The 15,843-nt window shown below is 42.8% G+C and overlaps 1 protein-coding gene across 5 annotated transcripts in view; it reads left to right on the top strand.

Annotated features, from left to right (window-relative positions):
• LOC126292290 (gastrula zinc finger protein XlCGF52.1-like) overlaps positions 1 to 15,843 on the top strand; it is a 352,295-nt gene that overhangs the window by 79,313 nt on the left and 257,139 nt on the right. For all 5 annotated transcript variants that reach the window (XM_049986209.1, XM_049986208.1, XM_049986207.1 and 2 more), the window contains one exon: positions 4,392 to 4,454. In XM_049986209.1, coding sequence (XP_049842166.1) covers positions 4,392 to 4,454 — 63 coding nt within the window. The remainder of the gene's footprint in view (positions 1 to 4,391; positions 4,455 to 15,843) is intronic.

Genomic DNA, 15,843 nt, shown 5'->3' with positions numbered 1-15,843 from the left:
AACAGTCTTTTCCAGGCACCAACATATGGTTGCCATCTACTTTGATTTATGAAAAGCGTATGGCACAACCTGGCGACATCGTAGCCTCGCCACATTATACGAGTGGGGTCTCCGAGGCCCACTCCTGATTTTTATACAAAATTTCCTGTTGCTTCATACTTTCTCATATTTCATCCCATGTCTAGGAGAATGGGGTCCTGCAGGGCTCTAATGGCCATTAATGGTCTAGCAACAGCTGGAGGGCCGTCCACCTCACCCTCTCTGTTTGCAGACGACTTCTGCATTTCATACAGCTCCACCAATACTAGTGTTGCTGAGTGGCGCCTACAGGGAGCCATCCACAAGGCGCAGTCCGGACTTCTGTCAGCTTCGTACCGTTCATCCAGAACCAGAACTTTACCTTAATGACAGATTCACTCACTGTAGTGGAGAAATATTGATTCTTAGGACTGGTTTTAGACACCCGATTGACTCGGCTTCCTCACCTTCATCAGCTTAAGTGAAATTGCTGGCAGCACCTCAATACCCTCCACTGTCTGAGCAACACCAACTGGGGTACAGATCGCTCTACGCTGCTGCAGCTCTACAGAGCCTTTGTTCAATCCCGCCTGGACTATGGGACTCTGGTTTACAGTTCGGCGGTGTCCTCATCGTTGCATTTACTCGACCCAGCCCACCACTGTGGCATTTGCCCAGCAACAGTAGCTTATAGGACGAGTCCAGTGACCAGTGTCCTTGTGGAGGATGGAGTCCTTCCATTGCAGGTTAGGTGTGCTCAACTGCTGGCCAGTTACGTAGCACATGTTCATAGTTCTCCTGCACATCCGAATCGCCGTCTTCTTTTCCCACCCATGGCGGTTCATCTCCCACATCAGCGGCCTAGGTCAGGGCTTCCAATTGCAGTTCATGTCTGATCCCAAACTGGAGTTCTTGCTTTTACCACCTATACTTGAAGTCCCTTCAAGTACACCTCCATGGTGTACACCTAGGCTGCAGCTTCGCCTGGACCTTTTCACATGGCCCTAAGGACTCGGTTAACCCTGTGACTCTCTTCTGCGACTTCCTCTCAGTTCTTGACAAGTACCGGACCACATCGGCTTTGCGTATGTCCATGGAGGACATATTGAACAGCATTCCTTGCCTGATGGCTGAAGTGTTTTCGCTGCTGAGCTAGTGGCTATATCTCGTGCTCTTGAGCACATCTGTTCATGCCCTGAGGAGTCATTTCTTCTCTGTACTAACTCCTTGACTAGTATTCCTCTCATCATTCTTTGGTAGTGACCATCCAGGAGTCCATCTACACTCTAGAACGGTCCGGTTGTTCAGTGGTGTTTGTCTGGATCCCAGGTCACGTCGGAATCCCTGGCAATTAACTTGCTGACCAAACAGGCTATGTGGAAACAGCTTATGGAGATCGGCTTCTCTGCAACTGACCTGCATTCACTACTACACTGCAAGGTTCTGTGGCTTTGGGTGTCGAAATGGCATAACCTCAGCACGAACAACAAACTTCGTGCCATTGAGGAGACTACAAATTTGTGGCAGTCCTCCATGAGAGCCTCTCGCATGAACTCTGTGGTTCTCTGCTGGCACTGCATTGGCCATGCTTGGGCGACACACAACTACCGCTTGTGCCGTGATGACCCACCTCAGTGTTGGTGCGGCACCCGGCTGACAGTGACCCATATCTTGGTGAGCTGTCCTCCTTTCGCTGCCCTCTGACGAACTCTTCGGTTACCAGACTCATTGCCATTAATTTTAGCTGACAATGCATCATCGACTAATTCAGTTTCACATTTTGTACACGACAGTGGGCTTTATCATTCTGTATAAATTTTAGCACATGTCCTTTGCCCCTTTGTGTTCTGCACTCTAATGCTTTTAGGGTGGATGTTTTAATGTTCCGCAGAATGGCTGGCTTTTCCTTTTTATTCTCATGGTTGGCCAGCCACGGTCATCTGCTGTCTTTTTTTTTACCCTTTCTATATGTTTCTTGCTTCTCCCTGAGGTTTCTTTTTCTGTTTTGTGCACAGTAGTGTTGGTTGCCCTTCTGTCGTTCTTCTGGTTCTTCCCTTTTTTTTTTTTTTTTGTGTGTGTGTGTGTGTGTGTGTGTGTGTGTGTGTGTGTGTGTGTGTGTGTGTGTGTGTGTGTGCGCGGTACATCTCCTCTCTTCTTTCCCTTGTGTAGCTATTTTACTGGGAACAAGGGACCGATGACCCCGCAGTTTGATCCCCCCCCCCCCCCCCCCCTTTCCCCACTCTCCCTTCTTTTAAACTAACCAACATTCTTCCTCATCATTTTCATTTCTCTTGTCAATAATCCCAACGTGCACAGATTTTTCTGTACCCTAGTGACTGTTCCAGTGATACTGCACTACCCAGTGATAGAAGAGTCATTTCAGCAAGCTGTCTTGTCGTCACACATCTGTCATTTTGGATGATTTGATCAATGGTCTCATTATTCACATCACTGTCTGCTGTCGATGGTCTACCACATCGTGGATTGTCCAATAGAGAGAAATCACCTTCTTTAAACCTCTGCAACCACCACTGTATACTGCTGTGATCCACTGTCTCCTTCCCATAAACAGGGAGCTACTTCCTATGAATCGATGTGGCAGAGTCATTGCTGGTCTTTAAGAGGAACAGTCCATTATGGCTCGCCTGTTAATAAAAGAAAATACTTTTATTACTAGCTTATAGCTAAATGTTCCAAGTATGTTCACAAAAAATTTCTTTCTCCTCCTGCGCAAAATAAAAAAATTAGAGATGACTGTATAAAACTTTTTGAATGCCCTTTGTACTTTTGGCGTTGCAAATTAACTTAATAAAGGCAGTTCTTCTAGTACTGACTGTGTAGTGATTAGGTTCCCCTCAGAGTGCACTGATGTAATAGCTCCACATTTAGCAATCATGTACAACCACTCGCTTGATGAAAGATTCATACATAAGGATTTAAAATTTGCATAGGTCACACACACACCCTAGAAATAAAAGTAATCCATTGAATTATAGACATATTTCACTGATACCAGTTCAGTTTTGCTTATACAATCCATCACACAAACTTGAAAGATTGCCAATTCAGCTAAATACCTAGAGATGAAAGTTATGAACAACTTAAATTGAACTATCACTTAGAAAATGTTGTGGGGGAGTCAAACCAAACACTTAGAAGATGCAACAAATTTACTTGACTGCCTATACTGTGTTTGTCTTTCTTATTCTGGAGTACTGCTGCTAAGTATAGGATCCTTACCAGACAGTATTGCTGCAGGAGATAGATAAAGTTAAAAGGATGACAGTTCATTTTGCATTACTGCGAAATGGGGGCTACTATTTACTGATATGATATGTGTATTATTTGGGTTGCAGTCATTATGAGTTTTTCATTGTAGCCAGATCTTTTCACAAAATTTCAATCACCAGTTTCCTCCTCTGAATTCAAAAATATTTTGTTCACCCTCAATTACAACTGTCATTTACAACTGCTGATGTGTTATCACTGTTAACAATTTATGCATTAATCGAACAGGAATGATAAACTCAAAGCTTTGATCCAAAGAAAGTTATTCATCCTAGGTGTAACTACTCAATTTCACTGCATCACTATTGAAGCATCACTGTAATTTCAGCAGAGGAAAGAATTAATCCAGTCAAAAAATTGCAATATTCATTATGTGTTTGGGATATAGTGTTGTAACAAGGATATATATCACATATGTACAAAAAAGAGGGGTGTGGTAATTATTTCCAAAAGTCAGAGGTGAAGCAATCCTCATTCCTCATAAATGTGGTGTAAATAAATAAATGTGAACTAAAGACTGCCCTAGGGCACAATGGAGTTACTGACAAGATGAGAAGTACATTGGGTGAGGAACCAGACCCTTTAACCCACTAGATGTGCATTATGTATATAGCAGTGGGGTCCCTGTACTGGGGTCAACAGTGATGTGGAAAATGTCACTACTGAATTTAATTTGAAAGAAAAGAAATTTGTTGCGCAGCTTGACTGAACGAAGGGATATATGTATAATGACACATCCTGCTGCATTGAAGACTTGTTAATTTGGTAATGAAGAGGAGTTTGGATGATAAATATTATGGAGGAAGACCAAAGCTTGACTACAGTATGCAGATTAAAGTTGTTATAGGATGCAGTTGTTTTACAGAGCACAAAAGACCTTCACAGGATATCCTAGTGTATAAAACTGCATGAAATAAGTCTTTGGACTGCCGTTAGTGCAGTCTGAGTATTCCCAATGCTTCTACTGTGAGAAGTATATCTTATTATGTCAGTAGTGCAAATATAGTCACATAATTTATTTAGTTTCTCATTCTTCCTTTGTTCCACTTCTGATTTGATGTGTAACTGCTGTTCTTTCTGTGCAGGAGTTTGTCTCAGAGGAAGAAACTGGTTTTCCACCTGATGCCATACACATTAAAAAAGAACCTGTAAGTAATACAAACATAAAAAAATCCCCATGTTACATGGTTCTTTTGTTACACGATAGCATTATCAGAGAATAAACTCAGAAACTGTCAGAGAATGAATAGATATTTAAATTTACTTGTTTTATTGTGTAAAGAAATAAATAGTATTATTAGTTGAGTTGACATTTATAAGAAAATGAACAACTAACAAGAAATTAAACTGTATTGGACAAGGACTCAAACCCAAATAGCTTGCTTTTGCTGATAGTGCATTTACAGATTGTCTCAGGCCTACCTAATGGACCAGCTCACAACTTCAGTCAGTTTTCTCAGTTTCTTCCAAATAAACAATGTTTTTCCCTGCCATTCATATTTAACTGTAATACCTTTTTTGTTGCTATTCTAGTCAGCAGTTTATAAGTTCAAAGTCTGATACTGTTCACATTTGTCTGTTCATTTCTTCTTCAGTATTGTGATGATAATGCTTTCTGTAAATGATACACCAGGTTTTTTTTATATAGGTTGCACAAAATTACCTGGCCCTTATCTGTGCAGATAGTGCGGCAGGGGAGGGTATCATGGTTAACGGCAATGTGTGGTATGGGAGGTGCAGTTAGGACAGCTGAAGCCTTCAGCAGTCAAAGCATCTCTCACATAACTCGTAGCTACAGGTAACTAGTCTGCTAACAGCATATTAAAGTTTACATCAGTGTGGCCAATTACTCAACAAATACAAAATTTCAAAATTGAGCCCAATAACGGAGGTCTATTCTTCTGATACAAAAAATACAGTAATTCAGTGAACTCAGTTCTGCTTTATGGAAGTGTCTGAAGTGAATAGTAATAGCTCAAATAACTTCCATGAAAAACTTGCAGCAATCATCTCTGAATGCTAATCTGCTGTTCTTACTCCCTAACTTCGACATTAAAAGTGAATATGGAGCAGAGCTAGATTTTACTTCTTCACAGGAATCATTTATTTACTTGCAAGAAACAAATAATTTATTGTATTCTGCACAGCTATACATTCACATGATACATGATTTTTATGGTCTGTGCGTGCTACAGCGAGGAGTTTTTCTTTTGAAAATGTCACTTTTATTCTCTCCCTTGATCTGTTAGTCAGTTAATTAGTTGGTTAGTCTGACCACTTGTTGTGTGTAATGTGAGAACCTTGAATATCTTTTTTCAGCATACGTGATTGATCTGCCCTTTTTACAGTAATTTCTCAGTACTCAGAAAATCAGTATGTTTACTTAGTATATTTAAGTGTTCAACTGGCTTCTTTCTGGTTCTCATGGCCTGCTCTGCCTGATAAACATTACAATAGAAAGTCCACACTGGAACATTAACAGTATTAGGAAAAGTTTAGATTGCTACTCACACTAAAGATGACATGTTTACTTGCAGATAGGCACAACAAAAAAACGATTACAAAGTTAGTTTTTGGCCAAAGCCTTCTACAGAAAACAAACATTCACACAAACAAGCACATCTCACACACATAACCACAACTGTGGCTGTTTCAATTGAAATGCATCTGTCACATTGAACAAAAGCAGCAATCTGTAACTCTGGCAATTCTGACTGGAATGCAGCTGTTACATTGAACTAAAGCAGCAATCTGGAGAGGAGTGGGGATGGAGGAGGGATAACAGGATATGGATGGGGGAGGTGAGGTGAGGTGGGGGGGGGGGGGGGGGGAGTGCTGTCTGGTGGAGCTTGCAGGGACTCAATGGCAAAAACAGGTCGGCCACGCTTACCAATGGGAGGGGGGGGGGGCTGCGGAGGAGGGAGGTGGCTGGTGGGGGCAGGGGGGGGGGGGGGGAGGGGCAGCAGCGGTAAAGGAGAGGAAAATGGAAGTGAAAAAAGATGGGCAGGTGCATTTGAAGAGAGTGGCACACTATGTGGGTGAAGGTACATGAATAGGGAGGGCATGATATGACAGAGGATGGAAACTATTGGGTCAAATGTGTGATGACAGTAGGTTGTTATAGGTTGAGTCCAGGATGATTTTAGGAGTAGAGAATGTGTTGAGAGAATAACTCCCATCGTCACTGTTCATAAAAGCTGGAGTTGGAGGGGAGGCTCCAGGTGACCCAGGTAGTGAAGCAGCCATTGAAATCAAGCTGTTATGTTCAGCAGGTGGTGTACCACTGTCTGGTGGACAGCTGATTGGTGGTCGTAAGAGTATAAAAAGCTGTGCAATTATTTGCAGCGGAGCTGATACATGACACGGTTGCTGACCTCTGATACGGGATAGGATAAGCCTGTGACAGGACTGGAATATTTAAGATATGATTCCTGTGGCAAGGGGTTGGGACTTGGAATGGCCTAGGTATGGACTAGGACATTGTCAAAGCTAGGTGAGCGATGGAGCATCCCTTTAGGAGGGAGAGGAAAGGTCTTGGGTAAGATGTCCGTCATTCTACAGTGTGATGACGATAATCAAAACCCTGAAGAAGAATGTTGTTCAGTTGTACCATTCTGGGATGGTACTGGGTGATAAAGGGGGTGTTCGTTTGTAGCTGGTTCTTGTGGTTGGTGGAAGGACTGGGGTGTGTGAGGATGTGGCACGGGCAATCTGTTTGGAGACTATGTCTGGGGGATAGTGCCTGTCTTTGAAGGCCTGGAGAGATCTTCAGCATATTGGGTAAGAGAGTTCTTGTCATTGTGTCACTGCAGAGACACCACCCCCTGGTGGCTAGGCTGCATGGGCGGGATCTTTTGGTGTGGAAGGGACAGCATTACACAATGTTAATTATACAAACGTTTAAACATATAAATAAGGCAGGGGAAAAAAGAATCTGGTGTACCTGTAGCCTAACTCGTGTAGTAAGGACATTAATGATGAAATGCCTTCTTTAAATGACGTTTTTTTTCCGATTAATGGAACTAGTGACTGTCACATACTGTGTATGTGTTATGGACAAATTATGTATTCATTTCCTGATAAACTGCTAATCAAAATTATCTAAATGTAAAATTTTTCCCTCCTCCTCCTGCATTATTCCTGGAATAGGTAAGCGTTGAGAAGTACCTGTAGCTACATATTCCCACTTGTTCTTTATTATATTTATTGTGTGATAGGACACTCCAGCAGCTGCTGCCACCCTCTCCAACACACTTTTTAATGTTATTTTTACTCCCTCACCTTCTTCTGGCACCAATTTTATGATGCTGCACACAATTTTCTGTACATCACATGGAGACTGATGCCATCGTGTGTAGGACAGAGATAGCAATGAGAATGCTCAGAAGTACACAGGCTGGTAGGTGACAGACCATTGACAGTGGAGGTGGCCGCCATTTCAGATCAAAGGGATGGAAGTGCGTAGCAATCAGGACAAGAATGAGTTTCTAAGCAGGGGCAATATTATCTTGTGTGACCTGTAACATAGGTTTAGAACATTAGGTCAAGTGAATCAGTCCACATTGAAAGGGCATAAGTCCAGTTTTGAGTAAAACAAGAGAAAAAAATACTTATCTAAGAACATCTCTCAAGATTTAAAAAAATATTACCATTGGTAAGTTAAATGTTATTTTGTAAAATTACTTATTCACCTTTTAGCCAAGTGTGGTTGGTGAAGTAAAGATGATGAACACAGGGCCACTCTGCACAAAATGATATATGTTGATGGAATTCATTAATTTTTGTGTTTATTTCTACCAGAATGCACTGTAAAACTGTCGAGACTCGGAATGCTGGTCCACACATAATGACAATTAGTGAGAAAGAAATGCCATGTATTTTCAGTTATTATTGTGTTATTGTTGTGGTCTTCAGTCCAGAGACTGGTTTCATGCAGCTCTCCATGATACTCTGTGCTGTGCGAGCCTCTTCATCTCTGAACAACTATTACAACATAAACCTTTCTAACTCTGAGTGCTGTATTCATCTCTTGATCTCTCACTCTTAATTATTCCCCCCACCCTCCCCTGAAGCTTCCCTCCAGTACTAAATAGGTGATCCCTTGATGTCCAGGAATGTGTCCTACCAACCAATCCCTTCTTCTAGTCCTGTTGTGCCACAAATTTCTTTTCTCCACAATTCTATTCAGTACCTCCTCATTAGTTATCTGACTTACACAAGTAATCTTCAGCATTCTCCTGTAGCACCACATTTCAAAAGTTCCTGTCCTCTTCTTGTCCAAAATGTTCACCGTCCGTGTTTCACTTCCATGCATGGCCATACTAAATGCAAATACTTTCATAAAAAGGCTTTTTGACATTTAAATCTACACTAGATGTTAACATATCTCACTTCTTCAGAAACACTTTTCTTGCCATGCCAGCCTACATTCTAAATCCTCTCTCCTTCGACCATCATCTGTTACATTAGTGCCCAAATAGCAAGTTCCTCTACTGCTTTTAAGTGTCGCATTTCCTAATCTAATTCCTTCAGCATCACATTATTTAATTTGAGTGCATTCCATTATCCTTGCTTTGCTTTTGTTGATTTTCATCTTATATTCTCCTTTCAAGACACTGCTCTTTTCCTAGTCCTATGCTGTCTAGGACAGAATTACATCAGCAAACCTCAAAGTTTTTATTTCTTCTCCCTGGACTTTAATTCCTACTCCAAATTTTTCTTTTGTTTCCTTTACTGCTTCCTCAATATACGGATTGACTAATGTCGGGGGGATAGGCTTCCACCGTGTCTTACTCTCCTCTCAACACTGTTTCCTTTTCATGCCTCTCGACTTTTGTAACTGCTGTCCGGTTCCTGTACAAGTTGTAGAAATTTGTAAATAGCCTTTTGCTCCATGTACTTTATCCATGCCACCTTCAGAATTCGAAAGAGAGTATTCCAGTTAACATTGTCAAAAGCTTTCTCTAAGTCCAAAGATGCTATAAATGTAGGTTTGCCTATCCTTAACCTCTCTTGTATGAGAAGTTGCAGGTCAGTATTGCCTCATGTGTTCCTACACATCTCGGGAATCCAAACTGATCTTCTCCAATGCTGTTTTCACTTGTTTTTCAATTCTTCTGTAAACATTTCATGTTAGTGTTTTGCATATTATTATTATTATCATTATTAAATCAAAGAATACAAAATAGAGGATGGAATGTAACAATACCAGAGAAGGAAAGTTGCTACTCACCATATAGCGGAGATACTGAGTCACAATAGGCACAACAAAAAGATTCTCACAATTTTAGCTTTCGGCCATTAAGGCCATTGTCAGCAGTAGACACACATACATACACAAACACCCATCCACCCACGCACTGGAGCATCCCTAACTATCTTGTGATTCCCTTTTTATATACTCCAAGTCAACGTCTGTTTGTAGATACGTATTGTCGGTAGGTTTTCTGGCTTTACTTCCCGACGTGACAGCGACGACTCTCCGATGAGGTGCAGGCCTTGTGTTTCGCTATTACTGCGATTCTTGTAGATATTGCTTTTATTTAGTAATTTGCCCGGCTAAAACTCTCCCTTTTTCTGATTAAGACAGCCTGCGCCACCTTTCGGAGGGAGTGGGGACGTGAAAGAGACACAAAAGTTCATATTAAGCAGCCCATAAAACACGTAAACATTCACTTTGGTTAGAGTGTTAGTTAATGCCTACACTTTCTGCTAGATGGTGCTGACTTACTGCTGAATAGCTTTGGTAAACCTGTAAAACCTTCACTGATTAGTACTATGTAGATGAAATAAGTACAACACTCTTGTATTTCACTTTCACTCTATATTCAAGGATTAAGACGGTGATGGATGATGGTCTATTTAAAGGGTTCCTAGCCTGGAGGAATCTAAATAGCCCACAAATGCCAATATGCATGCGCTGTACATCCAGATTTGCAACTAATGGCACATGACACTTTCAAAAGTCCACACATTAACATCTGAATACCGGTACTTCTGAATTGACTCGTATCAGCAGATAATTTGAGTTTCTGTCGTCTATATGTCCGTAAAGTTCCAATCTAGCACTAAAGTCCCAAAATCCCCTTAATACTCCATTGCTACCAACAGTCCGAGATCGTACACTACATCACTTTTAATATCTGTAGTTTTCTAACATCTTATCGTGAATCTTAACACAATAAAGTCCAATCTAATTATTGTCTTGCTGACTGACATGGGTTCCCTGCCCTTTAACGAAACAATCAAGGAAAACAGGCGGCAATAATGACGATCAGGCCTTTGTATAGGTCTTTCATCACAAGAGTTTAACATCACTGTCTTCTCCATGACGGAGCTTCCGTGGCTTTGCTATACTTAGACGTTAAACTACTTGCTGATATACTATAACTTTTATCTGCAATTACCAAATTCTGATTCTACACTATTTTCCCCTCTAAAAATTCTATTCTTAATTTTAAATTATTCTTTCTATAGCTTTTATCACTGTAAACTGATCCAAGGTGTTACATTGCCCCCCCCCCAGCCCCCCCTTCCCACCCCCCTGCTCCCCCACAGCATGGTAACCGTTTACTTGTTACACGCCGGCCGCGGTGGTCTCGCGGTTCTAGGCGCGCAGTCCGGAACCGTGCGGCTGCTACGGTCGCAGGTTCGAATCCTGCCTTGGGCATGGATGTGTGTGATGTCCTTAGGTTAGTTAGGTTTAAGTAGTTCTAAGTTCTAGGGGACTGATGCCCACAGCAGTTGAGTCCCATAGTGCTCAGAGCCATTTGAGCCAACTTGTTACACGGTTAGCATTCTTCTAATACCATAAGGGTTACTACCTACGATAACTTTTTCTTTATTTTGAATTTTGGGTATCCTTTGAGACTTTTTTCTTATTTGTTTTTGGGTCTTGACCTTACTTTCATTATGATGATATAAGAACGAATACATCGATCTTTGACAGTGACGCTTGTACGTGCCGCAAATATTTCGAACAAAATGTACATTAATTTGTTACATATTTGTTGGGTAGCCACCACATATAAATTTCATATATTTCATGTGCCTTGAGACTTGATAGGGGCCCAGCAGCAAGCAGCGTCATGAAGATCCACATCACATCACCCGGTTGGGCTGCAGCTCTACTGCGGAATGCAGTGAGGACATTTTTCTTCTTATGAGGCTACATAATAATAATAATGCAGTTAGATTGCTGGTTTCAAATGGCAGACAGATTCAGGTGTTACTTTTTATGTATTCGACAGCTGGCCATCTCTCGATTTGGCTATCCGTCCATGCTGTCGAACTGTTAGTATTCTTGATTAGACATCTCTACGTTTGATTATGCAGATTATCAGTTTTCGTGTAGTGCCGCTTTTGACGGTCGGACATCTCTCGATTATGCGATCCGTCCGTGCAATCAAGTTATTCATGATTTTTGGCTGGACGGTTCTTCACTAGATGATCTGTCTGCCTTTATTTAGCTGTGATGTCGTTAACTGGTCGTCTCTCGAGATGACTCTACGACCATATACAGGAACTCGGCGCCATCTCGACGGATGTGATTTAAGTTTCTTCCATGCGACCGCTTCTTGTATTAGCAGCACGGCCACATTAAGATTACTCTGCATTATTGAGCAGCTGTTCGCTGCGACAGTTGACTGTTGTTCAGTTGTCGTGTCAGTCGCCTCCTGTTCGAGCACGCGTCCCGAGCTGTTGTGGTGGGATCACCGGTGGGGCTGTCCGACACGTGGCTGCCACTGCCTCAGTTGTCTCGTTGACTCCTCCCATGAAACAAAAAACTATTAATTGTATCACACCACGACAAACACACATATGTTTATTAACCTCGGTGTTTTCGTAAAAATATTCTTGACATACTCCTTATGTAGTACTGTGAGTTTTAAGTCCTACATTTATATCATTCATTTACTAAGTATATAGACATAGCACAGAGTATTCCCTACAGTAAATCCACACACGCATGAGATATATCTTAGTTTGCTCTCCTTTAGGAGTCTGTTTTCATCTTAATGTATAGAAGTTCATTCACTACTGATCATCATTGCAATATTCAGTCTCATAGAGTCATATTCAGAGCTATGCATTACGACAAATATTACTATAGTCACCACTTAAAATTAGTATATCATCGTCACGTATTTACACTTGATAATAAGTTTTGCTTAGTACCGTTACGTGATAAAATCCTTAGAATATCACTTGTATATGGATTACTAAACACCACACGTTTGCAGTATGAACTTTGACAAAAATCTATGTCACAGTGCACGTCAGCATCCATCTATTCACAGTACTCTGACTACTCTAATTATTAAGTCAATTTACGGTAACACTTAAAGATTACTGTCTTGCAGTACTATTCATTATAACGTTGATGTTTATCCGTCACCGAATAACACTTTGTGAAAGTGAAACACTTAATAACATCAAAGATTAAGGTGTGTAGGCTTATGTCTATTTTCAGTACCTTTCACCATAATCATTATCCAACACTAACAACTCATTAAAATGAAATTAATAAACAACACAACTCATTTCTACACTTAACTCACCAATTACTATAACACAATTACTTCACATTGCAATACCAATCAGGTTCGATGACCGCAAATCATTGGAACATCTTACATCTAGAACTAAGTATTATTTTATATTAAAAAAAATCTGTTCACATGTAGAATCTCTTTTAAATCTTTATAAGAGTGTAGCTTCCTATGTGAGGAGTTCCTATGATTTTGAATGGTCCTTCGTATAATATAAGCCATTTTTTATGCCTACAGTTAATTTTTGACGATTTCAGGTGAGTGTTTAAGAGTACCAAATCTCCAATGTTGTAGCTAACAATTCTGTTCAGTGTCTGGTCATATCTAGCTTTGCGTTTGTTGGCTTTCAAAGTTAATCTTTGTTTGACTGTATGTAACATTTGCTCTCTATTTAGTTGGCTAGAATTGCAGCTAGGCAGTGACTTAAACCATGAATCATCATCTTCACTTAATCCTATTACATGACATGGCGGAAACCCTGTAGTGGTATGAGGTAATTGGTTGGTGGAAACCCTGTACTGATATGAGGTAGTTGGTAATGCATTTTTTTGAACATTGGCAATAAATCAATCCATTTAGTATGTTTCCTACTCGTTTGTACTGGTACAAACTTATTGAAATCACTAAATACCCGCTTGACAGGTGAGGATTCTGGGTGAAAGCGACTAACAAAAATACATTTGACATTCATTTTAGACAAACCATCCTTCCATATGTTACGGACAAAATAAGACGCATTGTCTGTCAGTACCGCCTCTGGTTTCCCAACCACTGGCACATACTTATTAGTAAATATATTTAATAACTGCCTGATTTTGGTACTTCAAAGCAGGTATAACTTGATATGTTTGGAAAATAATTCATAAAATGCAACTGCGTATCTAAAGTTCCCTCTCGACTTGGGCAAGGGTCCAATGACATCGCAAGATACTAAATCTAACAGTTGCTTAGGCACTATACCCCCCTGTGGGTTCGGGGGTAAGAATAGGCCCACGGTATTCCTGCCTGTCGTAAGAGGCGACTAAAAGGAGTCTCAAACGTTTTGGCCTTGTGAGATGGTCCCCTAACGGGTTTGACCTCCATCCTTCTAAATTTTCCGAAGAGCGAGCCGATTGGGGAAGGGCGCCTTACAAGGAGCGATGTGTCCATCAAGCATTACCATCTCTAGCCAGGTTTGTCGTCATCGCTTAGCAGTCCCGCTCACCTACCATCTCTTGGGCGTGGATTTGTTCTTGGGTGCGGTCTCTTGCAGTCTGCTATGCTGTGCCGCTTTATGCACCAATGACGATATTGGACTACATCGCCTGAAATCCAGCACGGTAGCCAGTCCGTTGTGGTGGGGCCGCCATGTACCCTGTTGGTTGTAGCCCCCTGACTACACAGGGATCGCTCTGCTGATGCCAGCGCCGTTAACTCCCCACGTATGCCAAGGAGTAGATGCCTATCTCCTTGGGGCATTGGGACTCCCGGCAATGGCCATCCTGCCAGGTGGTCGTTGCTGAGGCTGGGTGGCGCCCGTGGGGAGGGCCCTTGGTCGGAGTAGGTGGCATCAGGGCGGATGACCTGCAATGAAGCGTGGTACATCATCTCTTGCTGGTGGCCAGCCGCCAGCAGTCTCTAAGCATTCCAGGGCTCAATACAACGCAACTACATATGACCCCAAATCGTTCCCCTCCCTGGCTACACCATGGGTGGAACGAAAGACTAAGGATGCCAGCGAACCATACTCGCCCCGCTACCTGGTGTGTACGAGAGCTGATGGTGAATCCTTTACATCCATGAAGCCTCAGTTCTTCGTCGAGCACTTAGAGGACAAGTTCGGGGAGGTGGAGGGCTTGTCCAAAATGCGCTCGGGCTCGGTTTTGATCAAATCGGCGTCCTCCGCCCAGTCCCGCCGGTTACTCGATTGTAACAAGCTGCACGCCCCATAAGAGTCTTAATATGGTCCAGGGCATAATATTCCATCGGGACCTTCTATTGCAGTCCGATGACGAGCTTCGCGCCAATTTAGAGCGGCGAGGTGTTCACTTCGTCCGGCGCGTACATCGTGGTCCAAGGGATAAGCAGGTTGCCACCGGTGCCTTCATCTTGGCCTTCGAGGGTGATACTTTACCTGAGAAGGTCAAGGTGATGGTATATCGTTGTGACGTCAAGCCATATATCCCTCCCCCGATGCGGTGCTTTAAGTGCTGGAAGTTCGGGCATATGTCTTCCCGCTGTACTTCCGGCCTCACATGTCGAGATTGTGGACGCCCATCACATCCCGATACTCCATGTGCTCCGCCTCCCATCTGTGTAAACTGCGGAGAGCACCACTCACCTTGCTCGCCGGACTGCAGGATCTACCAGAAAGAGCGCAAAATCATGGAGTATAAGACCCTGGACCGCTTGACATACACTGAGGCCAGGCAGAAGTTCGAACGCCTCCATCCTGTTCGAATGCCTGCCTCTTACGCCGCGGCTACTAATGTTATGGCCCCATTAGCTCTCCCTCAGACTGCCACCTCTCAGAGCCGGAATGCTACACCTGCCCCCTTGATGGTGGGGGCACTTCACTCCCTGCTGCTCCTGCACTACCTGCCTCAGGAGCAGCAACCCCCCAACCATCGGGGACATCAGTCCCCACTTCTAAGCTGGGGAAGCCTCAAACTTCCCCTGCTCGAATAGCACGGAAAGGGTCCCTTGGGTCCCTTCCTTCCCAGGTTTCCGCCTCTGGGAAGGGTGACGTCAGCCAATGGAAGAAAAGCAGACCAGCGGCTGATCGCAGGGCTTCCCGCTCCTCCTCCGTCCCGGAGACTGACTCGCTGGAGCCCTCCCAGCCAATAAAACCCAAGGGCCAGAGAGACAAGACGAAGAAGAATACCTCTAAGGCCAAGGACCACGCAGTGGCATCCACCCCACTGCTCCCTACAGGCTCTGCGTCCGGGGATAAGGTGGAGATCCGGGCGTCCGCTGAGGACCTGGATCTCGCCGGACCCTCAGACAC

This window comes from Schistocerca gregaria, chromosome 9 (genome assembly GCF_023897955.1).
Source record: "Schistocerca gregaria isolate iqSchGreg1 chromosome 9, iqSchGreg1.2, whole genome shotgun sequence".
NCBI lineage: Eukaryota > Metazoa > Arthropoda > Insecta > Orthoptera > Acrididae > Schistocerca > Schistocerca gregaria.
The sequence above is the reverse complement of the archived record's forward strand: the minus strand, read 5'-3'. Positions and strand labels throughout refer to the sequence as shown.